At 48.3% G+C, this 22214-nt stretch overlaps 1 protein-coding gene across 1 annotated transcript; it reads left to right on the top strand.

Annotated features, from left to right (window-relative positions):
• Nucleotides 1–1155: 1155 nt before the first annotated feature.
• Pcdh12 (protocadherin 12) lies at nucleotides 1156–16731 on the top strand. The gene is made up of 4 exons (NM_053944.1): nucleotides 1156–4368; nucleotides 7514–7611; nucleotides 10214–10365; nucleotides 16012–16731. Exons 1-4 carry the CDS (start codon nucleotides 1489–1491, stop codon nucleotides 16419–16421), a joined length of 3540 nt encoding a protein of 1179 aa, NP_446396.1. The 5' UTR covers nucleotides 1156–1488; the 3' UTR covers nucleotides 16422–16731.
• Nucleotides 16732–22214: the final 5483 nt, after the last annotated feature.

Below are 22214 nucleotides of genomic sequence, written 5' to 3'. Positions count from 1 at the left end.
GACTGGATGAATACTTGAGGCAACACACTGAGGAAAAAGCAGAAGTCAAGAGGCCTTGCAAGCCACCTGCCCCTCCTCTGCCTGAGAGAAAGGTGAATGGAAGTGGGGGCAGTCAGGCAGAGGAGGTCTCTCATAAACAAAGGTGTGGTGAGAAGAATTGGAGGAAGGGAGAGAAAGACCAGATGAAAGAGAGAGGAAGGTGTGGGAGACGGAACTATGAAAAGGTTGAGACAGAGGCAGAAAGGCTTGGGGTTTCCCAGTCAGGGACTCAAGTTGGACCAGATGCAGAGAACAATGGATCTCAAGGATCTCAGGAAGGGAGGGGGAGGGAGCCTTGTAGTCAGATCAGACAGGTCCTTAACAGCTTCTAGTGCTGCCACTGGCACCCTCAGGGGTCTGTGTGAACAAAAACCACCCCACGGCTAATGTACGCTCCAGCCACAGGTAGGATGGGCTGTGGGGACTGCAATCACCTTACCCCAACATTAGCATTTCTGATTTGGGATCTGGACCAGGCCAAGGGACTGTAGACATCATTTCTCCCAATCCCCACGATTTCCTACAGAGAGCACATCTCTTCTGCTCCCCACCCCTCGCTGAAGATGAAGGAACAGAAGCTCAGAGAGGTTAAGTCATTTGTCCCAGTAGACCCGGATGACCAATTAATTGCAAAGTCAGCATTCGAGCCCTCGCCCTTTAGTTCCTGTGGCTGTTGTCCTAACCACAGCTGCTTTTCAGAGAGACAAGCGTGGGGGCAAAGTTGAGGCTGAGAGTCCAGCAAGTGTAAGAAAAGGACAGGGGCAGAAGGTAGAAGAGTGGGAGAGGAAGGCGAGGAAAAAAGATGAAGTAGAGAGGTGGGGAACCTGACATGCCCTAGGGGGACATCAGCAGAGGTCAAGTTCTCAACTCTCTTGGTTATGCACGCAGCGACTCCTTGTCCCTCATTGGCTGCCTTGCTACATGGACAGCACCTTCTCATCCAGTCTGTCCCAGGAGTCCTGGCCTCATCCTCTTCAGCAACAGGCCTCTCGGCCTCACAGGAAATGCTCTTTCTCTAATTGCCATTGAAACTCACAGCCCTCCCTTTTCCTGTAGGTGGGGTTTCCATAGGAAAAAGCCGCTTCTCTGCTTCCCCAGTCTAGAAACTGTTTGGAAGTCAAATCCCTACATCCTGCTTTACTAGGTCAAGTCTCTCTCAGCCCGGTGCTTGCCCATCACTGCTAAGTGGACCAGCTGGTGCTGCTGTGGAACGAGAAACTCTTCTAGCAATTTCTCTGTTCTGGGACCTCTCAGATCACTTGTCACGAAGATGGCCTTGCTTGGGAATCCTGCCTCTTACAGCATCTTCTAATTATGGGACAAAGTTGTACCAGCAGGTCTGAAGTGGGAGAGCCAGGCTGACCGAGCCATTCAGGAACTACTTGGGGACGAGTCCTGCCTTTGAAAAAGTCCAGTGGGTCCAGTCCAGCCCTCCCTCCGGTAAGCACGATGCTACTTCTGCCTTTCCTGCTAGGGCTCTTAGGACCAGGAAGCTACTTGTTCATTTCAGGGGCTTGTCAGGAGGTGGCCACTGTCACGGTGAAATTCCAAGTGGCAGAGGAAGTGCCATCTGGCACCGTGATAGGGAAACTGTCCCAAGAACCAGGAGTGGAGGAGAGGCGTGGGAAGGCAGGAGATGCCTTTCAGATTCTGCAGCTGCCTCAGGCACTGCCGATTCAGATGAACTCTGAGGATGGCCTGCTCAACACTTCCAGCCGGCTGGATCGGGAGAAGCTCTGTCGGCAGCAAGATCCCTGCCTGGTGTCCTTTGATGTGCTTGCCACAGGGGCTTCTGCTCTAATTCATGTGGAGATTCAGGTGCTGGACATCAATGACCACCAGCCTCAGTTTCCCAAAGATGAGCAGGAGCTGGAAATCTCTGAGAGTGCTTCTCTGCACACACGAATTCCCTTGGACAGAGCTCTTGACCAAGACACTGGCCCTAACAGCTTATATTCCTATTCCCTGTCTCCCAGTGAACACTTTGCCCTGGATGTTATTGTGGGCCCTGATGAGACCAAACACGCAGAACTTGTGGTGGTGAAGGAGTTGGACAGGGAAGTCCACTCATATTTTGATCTGGTGCTGACTGCCTATGACAATGGGAATCCCCCCAAGTCAGGTACCAGCGTGGTCAAGGTCAATGTCCTAGATTCCAATGACAATAGCCCAGTGTTTGCTGAGAGTTCACTAGCACTAGAAATCCCAGAAGACACTGCCCCTGGTACTCTTCTCATAAACCTGACTGCTACGGATCCAGACCAAGGCCCCAATGGGGAGGTAGAATTCTTCTTTGGCAAGCATGTGTCCCCAGAGGTGATGAATACCTTTGGTATAGATGCTAAGACAGGCCAGATCGTTCTGCTCCAACCCCTAGACTACGAGAAAAACCCTGCCTATGAGGTGGATGTCCAGGCAAGGGACTTAGGTCCCAATTCCATCCCAGGCCATTGCAAAGTTCTCATCAAAGTTCTGGATGTCAATGACAACGCCCCAAGCATCCACATCACGTGGGCCTCCCAGATGTCGCTGGTGTCAGAAGATCTTCCCAGGGACAGCTTCATTGCTCTTGTCAGTGCGAATGACTTGGACTCAGGAAACAATGGTCTAGTCAACTGTTGGCTGAATCAAGAGCTAGGTCACTTCAGACTGAAAAGGACTAATGGCAACACGTACATGCTGCTCACCAGTGCCATGCTGGACAGAGAGCAATGGCCCACATACACTCTCACTGTGTTTGCCCAAGACCAAGGACCCCAGGCCTTATCAGCTGAGAAGGAGCTCCAGATTCAGGTCAGTGATGTCAATGACAATGCCCCTGTATTTGAGAAGAGCCGGTATGAGGTCTCCACTTGGGAAAACAACCCCCCCTCTCTTCACCTTATCACGCTCAAAGCTCATGATGCTGACTTGGGCAGTAATGGAAAAGTGTCATACCGTATCAAGGACTCCCCTGTTTCTCACTTAGTCATTATTGACTCTGAAACAGGAGAAGTCACTGCTCAGAGGTCGCTGGACTATGAAGAGATGGCAGGCTTTGAGTTCCAGGTGATAGCAGAGGACAGAGGGCAACCCCAGCTCTCATCCAGCATCTCGGTGTGGGTTAGCCTCTTGGATGCCAACGACAATACCCCAGAAGTGATTCAGCCTGCGCTCAGTGAAGGCAAAGCCACCCTTTCAGTGCTTGTAAATGCCTCCACGGGCCACCTTCTGTTGCCCATTGAGAGCCCCAGTGGCATGGATCCAGCAGGTACTGGTCCAACACCACCAAAGGCTACCCACAGCCCCTGGTCCTTCCTTTTGGTGACAATCGTGGCAAGGGATGCAGACTCGGGGGCCAATGGGGAACTCCTTTACAGCATTCAAAGTGGGAATGATGCTCATCTCTTTGTCCTCAGCCCTTCCCTGGGGCAGCTATTCATTAATGTCACCAATGCCAGCAGCCTCATCGGGAGTCAATGGGACCTAGGCATAGTGGTAGAGGACCAGGGGAGCCCCTCCTTGCAGACCCAAGTTTCACTGAAGGTCGTGTTTGTCACCAGCATGGACCACCTAAGGGACTCTGCTCACGAGCCCGGAATTCTGAGCACACCAGCGCTGGCTATGATCTGCCTGGCTGTACTGCTGGCCGTCTTTGGATTGATCTTGGCTTTGCTTGTATCCATCTGCCGGATAGAGAAAAGGGATAATAGGGCCTACAACTGTCGGGAAGCTGAGTCTATGTACCGCCACCAGCCCAAGAGGCCCCAGAAACACATTCAGAAGGCAGATATCCACCTGGTGCCTATGCTTAGGGCCCAGGAGGATGAGGCTGAGGAAGTTAGGCCACCTCACAAGGATACCAGTAAAGAGACATTGATGGAGGCAGGTTGGGACTCCTGCCTACAGGCCCCCTTCCACCTCACACCAACCCTATACCGGACCCTGCGTAACCAAGGCAACCAGGGAGCACTGGCAGAGAGCCAGGAGGTACTGCAGGACACCTTCAACTTTCTCTTCAACCACCCCAGGCAGAGGAATGCCTCCCGAGAGAACCTCAACCTTCCTGAGTCCCCACCCACCCTACGCCAGCCACTCTTAAAGCCTCTGAAGGTGCCTGGCAGCCCCATAGCGAGGGTGACTGGAGACCAAGGCAGCAAGGAGGCACCACAGAGCCCACCAGCGTCCTCTGCAACCCTAAGACGACAGAGGAATCTCAATGGCAAAGTGTCTCCTAAAGGCGAGTCCAGTCCTCATCAGATTCTCAGGAGCCTGGTTCGACTCTCTGTAGCTGCTTTTGCAGAACGGAACCCTGTGGAGGAGCTTGCTGGGGACTCTCCTCCTGTTCAGGTACCTCTGGCATGGGCAGCACTTTTTCTGGTCACCCCCAGAAGAATTAGACCACTAAAACATCAGATACCCCCATTTCCCATATTCATCCTTAGACTCACCCAGCACACAGTGATGCAGGAGTTAAGGGCACAGTGGCCAGAATCACTGTGTGACCCTAGACTAATTAGTTGTCTGTGAGCCTCAGTTTTCTTAGTGGTGACATGGGTATGTCAGTAAGAAGTATGTAGAGTTGTCCTAAGGACCAGGCCAGTTAATTCCTGTAATGTGCTAATGCAAGCCTGGCAAAGGTAGTGACTAGGAATAAAAACCTTAGAGTAAGGTTGCCTAAGGTTCGAATCCTGCCTCTACCTCTTCCCACCTGTGGCTCATAGAGAAGTTACTCAGTTTATCTACTGACGGTATCTACTTCACTAGCATGCTTCTCCCAAGTCTGCATAAAAACAAAACAAATCAATCAGTGTGTCTGTCTGTCCTGTAGCACACGCTCAGCCAGTGAGTACTATTACCTCCACAAAGCACCTCTCCATCCTGCTACAAACCTGCTCTGTCTTGGCTAGGCCACCTTCCTGTGAAGGAGTCAGGCCTACTTACCACTGCTGCAGGCTCCAGGGGAAGCATTAGACTTGCCTAAGACCCCAAATGTCTATGTGCTGGGCTCACAGAACAGCACAGTGGAAACAACCCTTCTAGCTAGGCAGATCCAAGTTGCCACACAGCAGCTTAGAACTTCTTTAACAGTGGAGTCTCACTGTCTTCATCTACAAAATGGGATTACGGAAGACAAGCCTATTTGGTCTCTTCTGCTGGGGAGGGAAGAGAGGGAAGGGAGGGAAGGATTAATGGGATGGTGAATGACTGTCTGTTTCCTGCTTCAGGAATTACTAACCACAAATGGGAGGTCTTCTCTGGACTAGTACTTAACACATCACTAACTGCTTCTCTGACATCCAGAGAGCTTCTCTGCTAGCCTGTGTGTCAGAGACACACTTCTATTGGACCAGACAATCAGCTCAGGTTTCTCCTGGAGCAAGGACACAGCTTCCTTCCCAGCCCCCTTCCCAGGAAACCACCTGGGAGTGACTTAGCTATTCTCCTAGGAATCTTACCCTGGGGCTCCCTGCAAACCCAGAGGAACCTACAGCCAGTGACTGCATTCATCCAGGCTCATTCCTCCACCAGTTGCTTTTTGAATGAACACGAATACCATGCCACTGGACATGCCAGTGGAGAGGAGACACTGGACGACACACTAAAGTGATGGAAAGAAAGGTACCCACGTGGAATCAATTGGAGGGCAAGAGTCGAGGTCCAGCGCCCAGGTCTTTTTGACAGTTCAGCCCCTCAGTAAAGTCAGATCTAAGTTCAAGTTCCAGGCCTTGGTGCTGTGAAGACCATGAACCTCGGCTTCCATCTCCTTAAATGGTTGGGATGCTGTCTCTTTTCCCGCAGCTACTGTGTGGCGCAAATGAGATTAGTTGTCACCAGGTAATTACTAAGTGTCACCACAGGCTCCAAGTGAGTCAGGTGCCTCGGCTCACTGAAATGTAAGCACCATGTGACCTCAGTCTCACTCCCGTGCTGCTGAGAAAACTGACTTAGAAGCCATAAGTAACTTTCTAGGGCCATGGAGATGGCAGGTAAGGCATGAACAGGTTTAGAATGTGGACTCAAGTCCAACCCCAGAATTTGGTTGCCAGCTGTGAAGTGACTCAGAATGCCCGCATGCAGCGCTGGGTGTGGCCCTTCAGGTTAGCTTTACCTGGGTAAGAGGTAGCAGGTGTCTTCCTTTTAAGGGCTTCTGGGCCTGGTGGGAGAGGCAGGATCTACCTGAGGCAGGTTATAGGACCCTAACTCTCCCCATCCCGGCCACAGAGAAGCAACATTTTTAGGGGTTATATCCCTGAGTCTGCAGGAGATTTTTAGTATCAACATATCTAATTAACACTGACAATGCTGTGGAGATGCAAACCCACTTCAGAGATGAGAGACCACTCAGCTGGTAGATCTCAGTAGATGTCAAAAATCTGCCTGAACATTTCCAAGCTAGTGACCACAGGAGAATGCAGTCTGCCAAGACAAGGTCTGCTTCTGCTCTCTCCAGGACCTCAGGGTATAGGCCTGACATCTAGACAGTTCCCCACTTCTTTCACCTTCTGAAACTTCCATTTTTCTGACCCTTAACAGAAGCCGTCTTCTGCTACTGTCTAGACCCCCTAGTCTCTGGCGGAATTCCTGTGGAGCCTTAGGGCTCTGCAGGAGTTCGTGGCACACAGCCAGAATTCACAAACACATTTGTCAAATTGCCCGAAAGCCAAGTTTGGTGGCACATGCCTGTAGTTCCACCCTTTCAGCAGGCTAAAGCAAGAGTTCAAGGCTAGCCTGCACAGCACAGTAAGATCCTGTCTCAAAGGACAGAAAGCAAACGAATAGCTTTCTTCGGCAGTACCTTCCTACTTGCTTCCTGCTCCAAAATAGGCCTGAGACCTCTGCTCCTGCAAAGCCCACCCCTTCCCAACACTCAAATATAGTCAGTCACCCCTCTCCTCCCCATGCCCCCTTCCTTGTAAACCATGAACTTCCAGAGACAAAAGGGGGGTATCCCTTTCTTGTTTTTATAAGTCCCACGGAAACACTATGCCTGGCACAAATGCTTTTAAATACATGACCATTGATTGACAGGGTGAATAAGTGAATTGGTTAAATGACACCATTTCTTCTCTATACAATGCAGTTGTCCATATTGCCCACACGAATTGGCCAGAATGTGTGAGTACAGTTCAAAGATAATCCTTATCAAAGTAACAACCATAAGATCAGGAAATACCTTTTTCACTCTGACCCTCAAAGTCCACCAGCCACTCCCGGGAATGAGCTTGTGGGGATGGTCTCCACTCTATATCTATCTGCTTCAGCTGCCCAGGGTTTGCAGTGACAGACAAAGCCAGGAAGCTCCCTCCCCCCAGGTCCCTTACTCAGTCATACAGGTCCACCCCCACCCCCCAACCCCCTATCTGATCACAGAAGCATCTGAAGCCAGAGGAAAAACTATAAAAAGAAAGCACCAGCATTGAGGGAAACATCCGGCGAGGAAGCGTGCAGGGTCGGAATTGTGTGGAGTCAACAGATTTTTCCTGTCTTGTAGCAAATCTCCCAGCTGCTGTCCTTGCTGCATCAGGGCCAATTCCAGCCCAAACCAAACCACCGAGGAAATAAATACTCGGCCAAGCCCGGCAGCAGCAGGTAAGCAGCACGTAGCACCCACAACACAGTCCCCTGGGGGTCCCTAAGCCACCCTCCCTATGCCTTGGTGATCTGTGGAAGGGTGAGCACACCCTAGGAACCCAGTCCAGGGAGTGTTTGCGGCAGACAGCACCCATCCCCCACTCTGGAAGCTCCGTCCTGGGGCCACTGTATTTATGATATTTACAGGCCCCAGTGTCGCTAAGGAAATTACTTCATCTCTTACCTCTGACTATCTGTCTCCTGATTACTTGATTGGTTTGAAATCTGTAACTTTCTCCTTTCTTTCTCTTGGCTCTACTATGTCAGGGTGTAGATGTGAGGGTGTGGCCCTCAGGGCAGTCCTGGAATTGAAGAGACCTCAAGAGGATGTCAATGGAGAAATGGATTTTCTTTCTGCGGGCCCAACTTTTGAGCCTGTGGAAATAGACTGGTGATACACCAGTGAACAAGAGAAAAGCCATAAAAACGTTTTAAAAATGATTTTACATTTATTTTGCATATGAGTGTATGTGGATAGAGGACCACATGTAGGTGTCTGTTTTCTCTTTCCAGTACTTAGGTGCTAAAGATTGAACTCAGGTCATTGGGTTTGGTGACAAGTACCCTTAGCCACTAAGGCATCTGTCTCACTGGCCCTGTTACATTTTTTTTCAAATCATAATTTAGAAACCTTTAGATTGAAAAGCCAAAGACCCGTTTTTAAATTTGGGTTCAGCATTGCAGGGATCCCTAAGAAAATATAATTGGGTAAAAGGGGTCTGAGCGAATGGAAATTAAGACCAGGACGGGGGAGCCCCAGCAAGGTCTATCTATCTGTATAGCTTCTGTACTGTTCCACCAAGCATTTCTTGCTCCCAGGTATGGGCAAGGAGTTTTTTTTCTGGAACGAGGGACTTATAACCTGCAATTGAGCTAGGCAGCTCAGAGAATTTCTTTATTGCCAACTCTCAGAAAGTAAGGGGGAAATTCAAGTCCTGTTTTTAGGTTTTAGGGTTGGCTTTGGATAGAGTTCTAGTTTCTATGACCTACTTTGGGAAAGGAATTCTAGATCGATATCTACTTGCTGGGGGGGTGGGGTGGGGAGCAGGAGCTCTGGGATAGGAGGTCAGAAGGGCAGCTTTAAAGGCCTTCACTTTTTTGGTGTGCTTTCCAGAGCCTTAATAGTACATGCATTCCAGAGTCATGAGTCTGGATTTGAATTCTTGCTTAATTACTTAGTCAACAAGTGGGAGCAGGAGGATAGGCAAGCTGCAGAAATTGTCTCACTGGTAAAACGGGAATGACTCTTCCATATAGGCTTAAAAGTGTCCAGTGAGCGAGCGCCGCACCTTTTGGGAGCGCACCTGGCTTAGGGTAATCAGCATTATTACCCCCAGCTTGCTACCCCCAGCTGATCTCTTAAGGGCAGCAGCAAGGGGCACAATCAGAAATGAGGACAACAGACAGCAGACAGGACTCTTGGGTCTTAGGGACTCTGGGGAGGCTTTTCACCTGTAGAAATGAGCTTCCTCTTGAGGGACTGTCAGAGGCCCTGAGGATCAATGAAACATAGGGATCCCATGTTTAGGCAGGAAGCTGGGGTGCTGATGTAGATATGATGCAACACACACACAATACAAACACACACACACACAGAGGGGGAGAGAGAGAGAGAGAGGGAGAGAGAGAGAAAGAGTCAGACACACACACAGACACAGAGAGAAAGAGAGAGAGAGAGAGGGAGGGACACACACAGAGACAGACACACAGAGACAGACAGACAGACAGACACACACACAGAGGGAGAGAGAGCACAGAAAGAGAGAGAGAGTGACAGACAGATAGATACATGGACACACACAGAGACAGACACACACTCAGAAAGAGAGACATAGACACACAAACACACACACAGACAGACACACAGAGAAAGAGACAGACACAAACAGAGAAAGACAGACACAAACAGAGAGAAAGACAGACAGACACACTGACAGACAGACAGACAGACAGACACACACACACATACACACACACACACACACACACACACACACACACACACACAAACCCCTGCTCCTTTTCTCTGAGATGTGACTTTGGTAGGGAGAAAACTACTTCTTCCTTGACTATGTTTGTCAAGCACCCTATGTGTGCCAGGCCATGCTCTGAGTACTTGACAAGAGAGTGAGGAATAAGAAAGGCAAAAAAAAAAAAAAAAAAAAAAAAAAAAAAAAAAAGCTTTGCCTGGTTGGTGCAGGGTAGATGACCAAGTTGACTGAAGTTTACTAAATGTTGCCCTGTGCTATACTCTTCAGAGGCGTGAGGGGGCAGTAGTGAGCAACACTCCCAATGGCGTCATTTCTCTTCTGTGTGCCTACCCGTTACACTGTTGCAGGGCACCTTACTAATAGTCTCATTTTACAACGGCCCAGAGAAGTTACTAGGTATTACTCCCATTTCCTTCTAGAGGAAACAATCTTCAGGAGTGGAAGACCCAGTTCACCCTGACTCTGTAAGCCAGGCCATGTACCAGGTCCTTGTATAGATGACACATGCTGTCTGAACAGACAGTTACCTGGGAATTCCTCACTTGAAACCCTGCTGGCTTTCTTCACAGAGCTACCATCCCAGACACAGATGGCTTAGGCATCAGGCCTGGTGGCCTATCAGAACCTGACTTGGAAGAAGGGCCCCCAAGCCCAGAGGAGGATCTTTCTGTAAAGCGACTTCTAGAAGAAGAGTTGTCCAGCCTGTTGGATCCTAATACAGGTAGGGATGCCCCGGGGTCACCCTGGGGCTGTCTCTGTGCCCATCATCCTCCCATGCACCCAGGCTGCAGAGTTCTGCTCCAGTCCACTGTCGAGAGGGGCGTGGCCAGCATCTTATTTGCCCTGCAGTCTCGGAAAGTGGTTATTTATACGTTTGCTTATTTAGTTATATGGTGGTAGGTTTAGTTTTTTGGTTTTTTGGTTTTTTTTTTTTTTTTTTTTTGAGCTGGGGACCGAACCCAGGGCCTTACGCTTGCTAGGCAAGCGCTCTACCACTGAGCTAAATCCCCAACCGTGTTTTTTTTTTTTTTTTTTGTTTTGTTTTGTTTTTTTTTGTTTTCTTTTCTTTTTTTTTTTTCAGAGCTGGGGATTGAACCCAGGCCCTTGCGCTTGCTAGGCAAGTGCTCTACCGCTGAGCTAAATCCCCAACCAGGTTTAGTTATTTAAGACAGGGTTTTGCTCTGTCAATATGTAGCCCAGGCTGACCTTGAATTCTTCTTCGAAATCCTCCTGCCTCGATTTCCCAGTGGGAAGCACTGGAATCACAGGCATGAGCCACATACCCAGCTTTCCTTTGTTTGATGACCATGGTTTTTACCTTTTTTTTTTTTCTTTTTTCTTTTTTTCAGAACTGGGGACCGAACCCAGGGCCTTGTGCTTGCTAGGCAAGCGCTCTACCACTGAGCTAAATCCCCAACCCCGGATTTTACCTTTTTCATGTATTTATTTTTATTTTATGTGCACTGGTGTTTATGCCTGCACATTTGTATGTATGAGGGTACTGAATCCCCTGGAACTGGATTTACAGACAGTTGTAAGCAGCCATGTGGGTGCTAGGAATTGAAAATTCCAGGTCCTCTGGAAAAGCAGCTGGTACTCTTAACCAATAAGCCATCTCGCCCCCAGGTTCTATTTTTTAAAAATCATTGTTAAGAATAATGAATAGGGGGCTAGAGAGATGGTTCAGTGGTTCAGAGCGTTAGCTGCTCTTCCAGAGGTCCTGAGTTCAATTCCCAGCAACCACATGGTGGCTCACAACCATCTGTAATTCCGTAATTGGATCTGATGCCCTCTTCTGGTGTACCTGAAGATAGCAACAGTGTATTCCTATAACTAAAATAAATAAATCTTTTTTTTAAAGGGGGGGGGGCTGGGGAGATGGCTCAGTGGTTGAGAGCACCGACTGCTCTTCCAGAGGTCCTGAATTTCAATTCCCAGCAACCATATAGTGGCTCTCGACCATCTGTAATGGGGTCTGGTGTGTCTGAAGACAGCTACAGTGTGCTCATGTACATAAAATAAATAAATAAATCTTTAAAAAATAAAGAATAATGAATAGACTTGGGAGATGATTCAGTGGTTAGTAGCACTGGCTGCTCTTCCAGAGGATCTGGGTTTAATCGCTAGCATCCACATAGTAGCTCACACTCTAGTTCCAGGGGATTCAGTGCCCTTCTCGGAACTTCACAGGCAACAGGTGTACATACGATGCCCAGACAGAAATCAGAACAAATAAACCTTTTGAAAATTAAAAAAAGAAAGAGAATAAAATAGCACAAGGCTTGACTTTTGGGTCATTGCTGAGTAAGCAATCGCTTCATTCTTGGTCTGTGTGCCCAGCACCAGGAAATCCTACAAGCAATCCTCTGGGGACGCATAACATCCAGTGCAGTGTATAGGTGAACACAGGCTCAGGAAGTAAGCTGGCCCGTCCAGAGTTTGCTCCCTCCTGGCTGGGGTGCCCAAACCTGGGCAGAAGCAGCTGAACTGCACCGTTGCTGTTGGCATATTTAAATAACCTTTCCCTCCAGAACGGAGGCAACTTCTTAATGTGCTAATTGAAACTAACAAAAAAATTTTTTTTTGGTAGAAGAACAATTAGTTTTTGTTTGGTAGAGTGTTCCTAGGTTCATTCACAAGCACTGTATTAAATGGGCCTGTCGGTCCATGCCTGTAATACCAGATTTTGGGAGTGGAGGGTCAGAAACGTTAAAATCCTCCTTGGTCACATGATGAATTCTTGTCTACTCTGGGCTATATAAGATCCTGTTTTTTCGGGGTTGGAGATTTAGCTCAGTGGTAGAGCACTTGCCTAGCAAGCGCAAGGCCCTAGGTTCGGTCCCCAGCTCCGAAAAAAAGAAAAGAGAAAAAAAAAAAAGATCCTGTTTTTTAAAGAAAAAAGAAAAAAAAGGAAGAAAAAGAGGAGGAAGAGAAGGAAAGTAAAGTGATTAATTTTAACAATAAACATAATCTGGACCAGGCTGTGGTGCCACACACCTTTAATACCAGTACATGGAAGGCAGATCTCCATGAGTTCGAGGCCAGCCTGGTTTACAGAGTAAGTTCCAGGACAGCCAAGGCTACACAGAGGAACTTGTCCTGAAAAAACAAAGCAAAAGATTAGCAAAAAACCTAATAAGAACTTTAAGGCAGGACGCTTCCCACTGAGCACCTACAGTGGGACCTCCCTCCTCCAGGTGGCACGTGCTGCCCTGACCATCCATCCAGTTTGTGCAGTGGATTTACTTCCCACGGGTTCCATCTGGCTTCAAGGCATGGCAGGTTTTGCCCTTTCTGGGGCTAAAAACCATAACTAGCATTGACAGAGTGCTTTTAAAGTGCAAGTCACCTATTGTAAGTTTCTCTGGAGAAAATATGAAGAGAAAGGGCTATTCATTATCCTCATTTCATAAAGAAAAAAAAGCTGGGGGTCAAGAGTGTTTAATAATTTGCCCAGGGTCATGCAGCTAATGGCTATTAACATAGACGATATGGCTCTAAATTTCAGAGCTGTGCTGTTCAATATGATAGCCACTGGCCACATATGGCACTTTAAGTTTAAATGAAGTGAAATTAAATAAAATGAAATATTGAGTCCTCAGTCATATCAGCTACACTTCAAGGGCTCAGTACCCACATATGGTTGGTAGCTACAGTTTTGAATTCTATCATTGACCAGTTGTGGCTAGAACCTGCAGGCTCAATCCTTGACCTGTCCCACCTTCCCACAGCCCAGAAGGTATTGGGCAAAGTGGCTTTGGAAGAAGAAAAGAAGGGATGAGAACGACATTGCTGTTCAAGAACTGGATGCCCTTGGGGCTACTGAGGCCTGTGCTTAGGAGGGGACTTGGTGATCAGATAAAAAACCTGAGTGAAGGCTGTGATGACTCAGGGGGTGACGTGCTTACCACACAAGTCTGAGGACCTGAGTTTGGATTCCTTAAAACCCATGTACAAGCCAGGCCTCACGGTGCATGGGTAATCTCAGTGCTGGGGAGGCAGAGATCAGAGGATCCCTGACGCTTGTTAACTAGACAGCCTAGCTGAGGTGTGAGCTTCAGGTTTAGTGAGAGAATCAGTTCTCAGAAGGTGGAGACAGGTGGATAACTGTGAGTCTGAGGCTAGCTTGGTCTACATAAGGAGTTCCAGGCCAAGCAGGGGCTACAAAGTGAGATCTCGTAAATAATAAATAAATAAATAAATAAATAAATAAATAAATAAATAAATAAATGGATAGAAGGGAACGGAATGAGACATCTGATGTTGACTTCTGGTAGCCTACACACACACACACACACACACACACACACACACACACACACACACACACACACTCATGCGTACAAGCACACTCACACGCACACATACCCGGTGGCTAGGGGAGATAATGATGACTATTTTACTGGTTGCCATAAACTCACTGAAGTCTTAGTGAAGACTATACAGGGAACTCATACCACCTTCCAGCTGTTCTCATACAACATTCACTTAGTCCCAGGCCGGGGAAGGGAGGGGGACTCCTCCATCCTGTACAGTCCAAAACTGAAGACAAGAACCAGGGGATCATTCACTAATCCAAACAAATGATTAGCTGCAGCCGAATAACCTTTCCAAATTGCAAAAGTAACATTCTGGCAATGTAGGAAACACAGGCAAGCAAGCAAACAAGAAAGACAGACCATTTACGCCCTGAGAATTTCAGTTTACATTTTGCCCTATTTCCTTCCAGCATCTTCTTCTTGCACAGATTTAAAAGTACTAACCTGAAATAAACATTAAAATACCAGCTACCATAAATGTTTGTGTTTTCTCTCTCTCTCTCTCTCTCTCTCTCTCTCTCTCTCTCTCTCTCTCTCTCTCTGCCTTTGCTTCCAGGCTGGAATTCATGTTTGTTTGTTGTTATTTTTTTAAGATTTATTTATTTATTTCACATATGTGAGTGAGTGCACTGTCGCTGTCGTCAGACACACCAGAAGAGGGCATAGGATCCCATTACAGATGGTTGTGAGCCACCATGTGGTAGCTGGGAATTGCACTCAGGACCTCTGGAAGAGCAGTCAGAGCTCTTAACCCCTGAGCCATCTCTCCAGCCCATCTCCAGTTTGTTGTTATTTGAGAAAGAATCTTGGGGGTTGGGGATTTAGCTCAGTGGTAGAGCGCTTGCCTAGCAAGCGCAACGCCCTGGGTTCAGTCCTCAGCTATTCTATTCTGGAACTCCCAGTAATCCTCCTGCCTCAGCCCCCTGAGTGCTGGGATTACAGGCCTGTGCCAACACATCTAGCTTATAGAATTATTATTTTTTGAGACAGGATTTTCTGTTGGGGAAATGAGGAAAAAAGTTGGTGTGGCATGAGAATCTAGGGGACAGGTTTTCTTTCTTAAGGATCAAACCAGGCTGTCACTGTTGCTGCCATTGCCCTGTCCCATCCCTTTCTCAAGACCATCCTCAGGCTGGCAGCCCCCTTTCAGCTGGACAGTAGACCAGGATTTCCTGCCTTTGGAAAAGCAAGTGTGAGAGGGAGGTGCTTGGAGCCAGCTGGTGACAAAGCAGTCATGGGAATTCCAGAGGCAGACCCCAGGAGCACCCAAGAAAAGCATGCTTTCCAGAGAGTGGATAAGGTTGGGGACTTCCAAGGGCTTCAAAGTCACCAGACCTAGCTCTAACCCAGTTTTAATTGCCTATTAGACAAGACTTCTTTGAGTGTCAGTTTCCTCATCCTTAAAACGGAGATAAGACTTTTGATCTCAAGGGTCTGAATAGGTCAAATGAGACGACTATCCAATTTCTTGGCATATGAGCAGTTCATAAATGGTCATTATTATTTCTTTCACTTTTGTTTGCTTTTGAGGTAGGGTCTCATTACACAGCCCTGGCTGGCCTGGAACTTGAAGCATAGATGTTCCTGGCCTCAAATTTTTTTTTTTTTTTTTTTTTTTTTTGGTTCTTTTTTTCGGAGCTGGGGACCGAACCCAGGGCCTTGCGCTTCCTAGGTAAGCGCTCTACCACTGAGCTAAATCCCCAGCCCCTTCTGGCCTCAAATTTAATGTGACTCTCTCTCCTCAGTTTCCCTGGTGCTGGAATGCCATAGGTATCCCTCCATGCCAGGCAGAAATAGGCTCATTCTATCAGTCCTCGTGCCTCCTTCCAACTAAGCTCTTCCTGCTGCTTTGGTCAGCAGCTTTCCTGCTGAGGGAGGTGTCTGGCAGGGCCTCTTCCTTCCGGTTCCCTCTCACCGTAGTATGTCCCCTCCACCATTTCCCCTTCCTTCCTTGTTCACTGCTCTTGTCCTGCTTACAGCCCCACCCTGCCTGGCTTCCCAGCCCTTCTGTGCATCTGGCCCTCACCGTGTCCCTCCTTCCTCTGCAGGTCTAGCCCTGGACAAGCTGAGTCCCCCTGACCCAGCCTGGATGGCGAGACTGTCATTGCCCCTCACTACCAATTACCGAGACAACTTGTCTTCCCCTGATGCTGCAGCATCAGAGGAACCGAGAACCTTCCAGACATTCGGCAAGACAGTCGGACCCGGTCCCGAGCTAAGCGCAACAGGCACGCGCCTGGCCAGCACTTTCGTCTCGGAGATGAGCTCACTGCTGGAGATGTTGTTGGAGCAGAACACGGTGCCTGTGGAAGCTGCGTCTGCGGCTTTGCGGAGGCTCTCAGTGTGCGGGAGGACCCTGAGTCTAGACCTAGCCACCAGTGGGGCCTCGGGCTCAGAAGCACAGCTGGGTAGAAAAAAGGCAGCTGAGAGCAGTCTTGGCTGTGGCAGGAATCTATGAATATGGTTGGAACATCTTTGGATCCAGGACTTGGGTCCCCTGGGAAATGTTAGGACACTCAGGTCTTGAGGATCTCAGGGAATAAGCTGGTTTCTAAACTTGTGGAATTCATTGGCCAGAGATAACCCTAACTTTGGAGTAACGGATGCTATGCTATTCCCCACAGAGGAAGCAGGAGCCCAGGACTAACAAGCAACTGACTAGAGCAGACATTGTCTGGGTGGCTGAGCTTTACTGACAAGAGGGACAGCTTGTTTCTCTCTAGGAGTTTGTGGTATAACACATGCAGAGTGTAAAGAGGTGATCCTCAGGACGAACAGATACCACAGAGTGCAGAATCCTAAGCAGAGGAAGGCTGAGGTCAGGCTCTTGGGGGAGTCAGGCAATGAGCTCTAACCTACTAATAAAGGGAAAACTGCAGCTCATTCTCCTGTTTGCATACCACACAAAGGAGGACAGAGTACCAGAGTGAGGGCTGTTTGTTATTGATTTCCTGGCATAAAACTCTTGTTGGGTCATGATAGGAGTGGGTCACACTGGTTCACAGTGACAGGTACGCAGATGATGGACATGTGTGTCCTTGACCCCACTCCACTGTTATCCAACAATATGCTTCTCAGCTAGAAAATCAGGACGTTGGTAAAGCAAGACTGTAAATAGACTATTTATATACACCAGGCACTAGGCTTTAATTTAATCCCCCCGTCGCACGTCCAATGCTAAGTCGGTAGTGTTTTTATACCCATTTCTCAGGAGCCAAGCTTGGAAACATTGAGTGTCTTCCCCAAGATTGAGCAGGGAAGAGGCAAACCCAGAATGTGTGTCAGACTGGCTCAACACCAAAGCCTGTGCCATCAACCATGGCACTAGATTGCAAACCAAGGAATGGAGGAGGAAAAGTCCCTGAGATGAATGAAGACTTGCAGATAGACGGCACTCAGGTCCGAACAAGTCCTAGCTTACAAGCACAGGGTAAAAGGAGCTTGGGTCTGCCCAGTCCCAATCCCTTCCTTTTCCAAGGAGCAGCCCTTCCTGACACCCCATCTGGAGAAGTCTTTTTCTATTGACAGGCTTGGGTCTGTGAATTGAGGCCCCAGAGGAGAATGTGTGAACCGGAACTAGAAAATCCATACTGACAGCAGCCAGCCTTTCGGGGGTGGGGAGAGTGAATAGCTAATATTTTCCTAAGGTTTTTTTGTTCCTGGAAATTTCCAAACTGCCACAGCTAGCTTAGGATAGCTCAGTGCTCTTGACTCTCATCCGTAGATAGGCCAGTCATGGTCCCACATAGGTCTGGTAACACACTTAGAATACAGAGATGTTATTCCTTCTTATAGATGAGGAGTATGAGACCTGAAGAAGGTTAGCACTTCAGAGGCAAGGTCTGAGTCTCTGATCACCCCACTCCAGGTCAGGGTCATCTCATGAGGCCGGTCAAGCTGGTTCACAGAGCTGTTGGGTGCCAGGCCCCTGAAAGAGGCTCTGAGAGCCGAGCGAGCAGCTTGTCTAAGAAGCGCCTGGCACAGGTGACACTTGAAATACTTGTTGAGTAGACACACGAATGAATAAATGGGTAAACAGATGTTTAGAGTTTCTTTTTATTTATGTTGGCGCTCCAGTAGGACTTCATTGGGGGGGAGGGTAGATCTACTGTCTGAAAACAAAGTCTGAAGACTATAATACAAAGACAGAGCATGCTGACCCCACAAGTAATTAGTGGATTTGCAGGTTGAGGAGAAATGGAGTGGAGAGATGACTCAGGAATCCTGGAACCATAGATCTAAACCAAACAGGCAGTGGTGACACATGCCTCTGATCCCAGCACTCAGGAGGTAGAGGTGGGCAGATCTCTTGAGTTTGGGGCCAACCTGGTCTACAGAGCAAGTTCCAGGCTAACCAGGGCTACCCTGAGAAACTATCTCAAACAAACAAAAACAAAACAGGAGAACCAAACACTAAACCACTGTGTCAATATAGTCCCCAAGCGCCAGTCCCTCGACCCCCTGCACACCAGACACAACTTGGTGCATAAGCATTTTCATCTGAGCAGAAGATACAAGGTTCTCACCAGATTCCCAAGGAAACATGGGACCTGCAAAAGTTTATGCAGCATGGCTCCAAGACACTGAACCATTGTACACATACAGTCTGAACGGTTCACTGTTTCAACTCTTCTTGAGAGTGGAGGGTGACCTTGAACTCTTGATCCTGCTGACTCTCCCTCCCAAGTACTGGGATTACCAGTGTGTGACTGTCATAGTCAGGTCTCAACTCTTCATTTTATAACCAAGGCTACGGAAAGAGGAAACAACAGATGACTTGCACAAGGCTACACAGTAAGTGTGCAGCAAGGCTAGGATCTGGGGTCAGGGATTTGGGACAATTGTCTACATCACAGTGGGGTTCGTGTGTTTCGTTTGTTTGGTTTTTTTTTTTTTTTTGGTTCTTTTTTTTTTTTTCCGGAGCTGGGGACCGAACCCAGGGCCTTGCACTTCCTAGGCAAGTGCTCTACCACTGAGCTAAATCCCCAACCCCCTCGTTTGTTTTTTTAAAACAGGGTCTTACAAGTCAGTGGTGGTGCTGCCCTTTTAACACACACACACACACACACACACACACACACACACACACACACACACACACACACACACACAGAGGTAGGCAGACCTCTGTGAGTTTGAGCCATCCTAGTCTACAGACAGCTATACAGAGAAACCCTGTTTCCAAAGCCAAAAACCAAACCAAACCAAAAAAATCAAACAAAACCAAAAACCTCAGGGTCTCACTGTGTAGCCCTGGTTGGCCTGGTAGATCGGTCTGGGCTTGATCTCACCAAGATCTGCTTGCCTCTGCCTCCTGAATGCAGGGATTAAGGGCATGTGCCACTGTGTAAGGGCATGGCCACTTACATTTTAACTTTTATTATTTTTTTTTTTTTTTGGTTCTTTTTTTCGGAGCTGGGGACCGAACCCAGGGCCTTGCACTTCCTAGGTAAGCGCTCTACCACTGAGCTAAATCCCCAGCCCCAACTTTTATTATTTTTAACAGGGCGGGGTAACCTAGGCTAACTTGGAACGTAACTGCTTAGCCATGGACTTGATCACTAGGCAATTCTCCTCCAGCATCCTGAGTGGTTTTCAGACGTGTGCACTTCCTGGCTTCCATCACAGGTTCTCAACTGATGATGTCTGGGCTTTGGGAACTATGAACAGCTAAACTGCACGCCGAGACAGGGTGGGATGCAGTTTCCTTTTGGGCAAGAATAGTGCTTTCATCAGATTTTCAACATGGACTCTGGCTTCCCTAAGATTAAGGACCACTGCAGCCCTCTCAGCCTTCCCTGCAGAACCCAGAGAACTCTCAGGCAATGCAGTTTTGTTAGAGAAGGGGTGTGAGGTGAGGGCTGGTGCTGCACCCTGCGTCATGCTTCCCTTCCTAGCACGCTGACACCAGCACTTTCCCGGTGATAGGCTCCGAGTGAGGCGGTACAGATGGTGACAGAACTGGGTGTGCTGAACAGGAAGGTTACAGAAATTTCTTGACATCAGCCAAGATGTCAAAGCTGAGGCTTTGGACATTCTTGAAACAAGTTTCCACCAAGATGGGCTCTGTCTTCTGGGAGACAGACAGAGCAGGCGAGCCAGCAAGCACTCAGTTAAATGTCGTCTTAATTTGGAAAGCACAGAGGGACATTTTTTTTTTAATCAATAGTCAGCCGTTCTCCAGCACCAAGAGTGCGATGCGGTGTTCACTCAGCCTGGGGGCAGCTCAAATTGACAGGCAGACTTCCTGTCTGTCACCCAACTTCAGCTTGGCAGCTCACTGACCCTACCTCTCCTCCGGCTGAAACAAGAATGAGATGGCAATGCTACCCTGGGGACTCTGGAGGGAACCAAATTCCCAAAAAGGACAGGATGGGGGAGGGAGACAGCACCGGATCAGCTTGGTACACCATATTTACCTGCCAAGTAGGTCAGCATTTTCTGGCTCCTAAGAATGGTGTATACTATGAAGGCACGCATAAACATCACTCAATAAACTTGTTTGAGTCAGAGTTTCTCATTGCAGGCCTTGAACTCAAGGTAATCCTCCTGTCTCAACCTCTTGCATGCTAAGATTACAGATGTAAGATACTACACTTGGCATGTTTTGTATTTCTTGGAAATTTTTTTTAAAGATTTCTTTATTTATTATATATGAGCATACTGTCGTTGTCTTCAGACATACCGGAAGAGGGAATCAGATCCCAACCATGTGGTTGCTGGGATTTGAACTCAGGACCTCTGGGAGAGCAGTCAGTGCTCTTAACCACTGAGCCATCTTTCCAGCCCTCTTGGAAATTTTAAGTGTCAAAAGTAGCACAGTGATCATAGAAGGCATAGAAGGGAAAGGCATAACCATTCATCCATCTACAATTATTTAAAGCACCTACTATGTGTGGGTTTGTTGCTGGGCACAGAGTAGATGGGGTGCATGAAATCACCATTTGTTGACTAAGCAATTGCTGAGCACCTGTGTGCCCTGCACTATATTAGCAATGAGGGTCTAATGGTCTTGTTCCTACCACAGCATCATGGCTTCCTGGACAGAGCATCAGTACAGCTTTGCTCAGAGATCTCATGGCTAAGGAACTGGTTCCACAGCTAGGCCTTAGCCCTTGCATGGCCCAGCACCCAAGACAAGCTGGTCCTGCTGTGGGGCCACTTCCCTGTCATCCTGTCACAATTTTCTCTCAGGGCACTAATGAGTCAGTAATAGAATTTCAATGGCAGAGGCACAGCAGTTTTGGGTCTGTCCTGAAGCCTGTCCCCTGGGGCTGTATCGAGACTGCATAGCAGTGGGTTTGTGCCCCCATAACATCTTAGGACTTCTACCCTGCCCTCCCCCGCAGCAGAGGCTCTTCTTTCTGAGGCTGGAGAGGTTAGCGCTACCCCATCCCAACTCAGGTACCCCCACAGCCTGTATCTAGTCCAGCAAGGACTGAGTGGGAGGGAGAGCCTTGTTGCACCTCACTGCAGGATACCTGGATACACTGTCTGACATGCAGCTGGGGAAGCAAGCAGAGCTCAGGGGACCCAAATGACCTCATTTGGCTTAGTGAGACTCCTGGGAGTACTGGTGTTGACACTTCTCAGGACACCCAGGAAGGCTCTGTTGTTTCACTGAAGAACCTCCATCCTGTTGCAGGGCTTCTTGGAACTGCCTATGCTGTTGTGTACTGTGAGTCTATAAAAAGAGGCCGTCTAGGGCAATGCTTCCCAAACTCATCTGACCACAAAAACCTTTCTATTTATGATTTATTTTTGCCACAGAGGTTAGTGTATTGCAGGGCTTCAGACTCTGAACACAGAGCCTTTGCCTTGCATGGGACGCTGCTCTGAGTGTTGGGACATGACCAGGTACCCATGTCTAAGGAGCATGGTCTGAGGAAGGTAGCATGTAAGGTGTCCAATGTGGGTGAGGAGAGTGTATATGGCGAGGATGCAGGGGAGGCACTGGAGCCTTGGGCGAAAGGAGGTGCTTAAGACCTCACAGAAATTGAGAGAGGTCGGGGTAGGCAGCAGAAGGAAATACTTTCCCTCCCAAAGCCATCTTTGAACTGAGCATGCTGGCCAGGCGAGGAAACAGCAGCCGTGGGAGGTAGGGGCAGTGCTGGTCCTCAGTCCCTCCCACTCACTACCCACAACCACATTTCTGCTATTGAACTTGGGCTAATTTCCAGAAGCTGGGGAACAGCTATTCACAAATTCAGTAATTGGAGTCATTAGCGTTGACTCTGAAGTCATTTTTGTC

This window comes from Rattus norvegicus, chromosome 18 (assembly GCF_036323735.1).
Source record: "Rattus norvegicus strain BN/NHsdMcwi chromosome 18, GRCr8, whole genome shotgun sequence".
Lineage (NCBI taxonomy): Eukaryota > Metazoa > Chordata > Mammalia > Rodentia > Muridae > Rattus > Rattus norvegicus.
Note: the sequence above shows the minus strand (reverse complement) of the source record. Positions and strands in the feature narration are given on the sequence as shown.

Bases quoted from the DNA above. Each gene is read 5' to 3' on its own strand.
- Pcdh12 (NM_053944.1), top strand. From the start codon at position 1,489: ATGCTACTTCTGCCTTTCCTGCTAGGGCTCTTAGGACCAGGAAGCTAC. The intron at 7,612-10,213 runs GTAAGCAGCACG...CTTTCTTCACAG, and splicing joins GCCAAGCCCGGCAGCAGCAG to AGCTACCATCCCAGACACAG. The intron at 10,366-16,011 runs GTAGGGATGCCC...CTTCCTCTGCAG, and splicing joins CCTGTTGGATCCTAATACAG to GTCTAGCCCTGGACAAGCTG.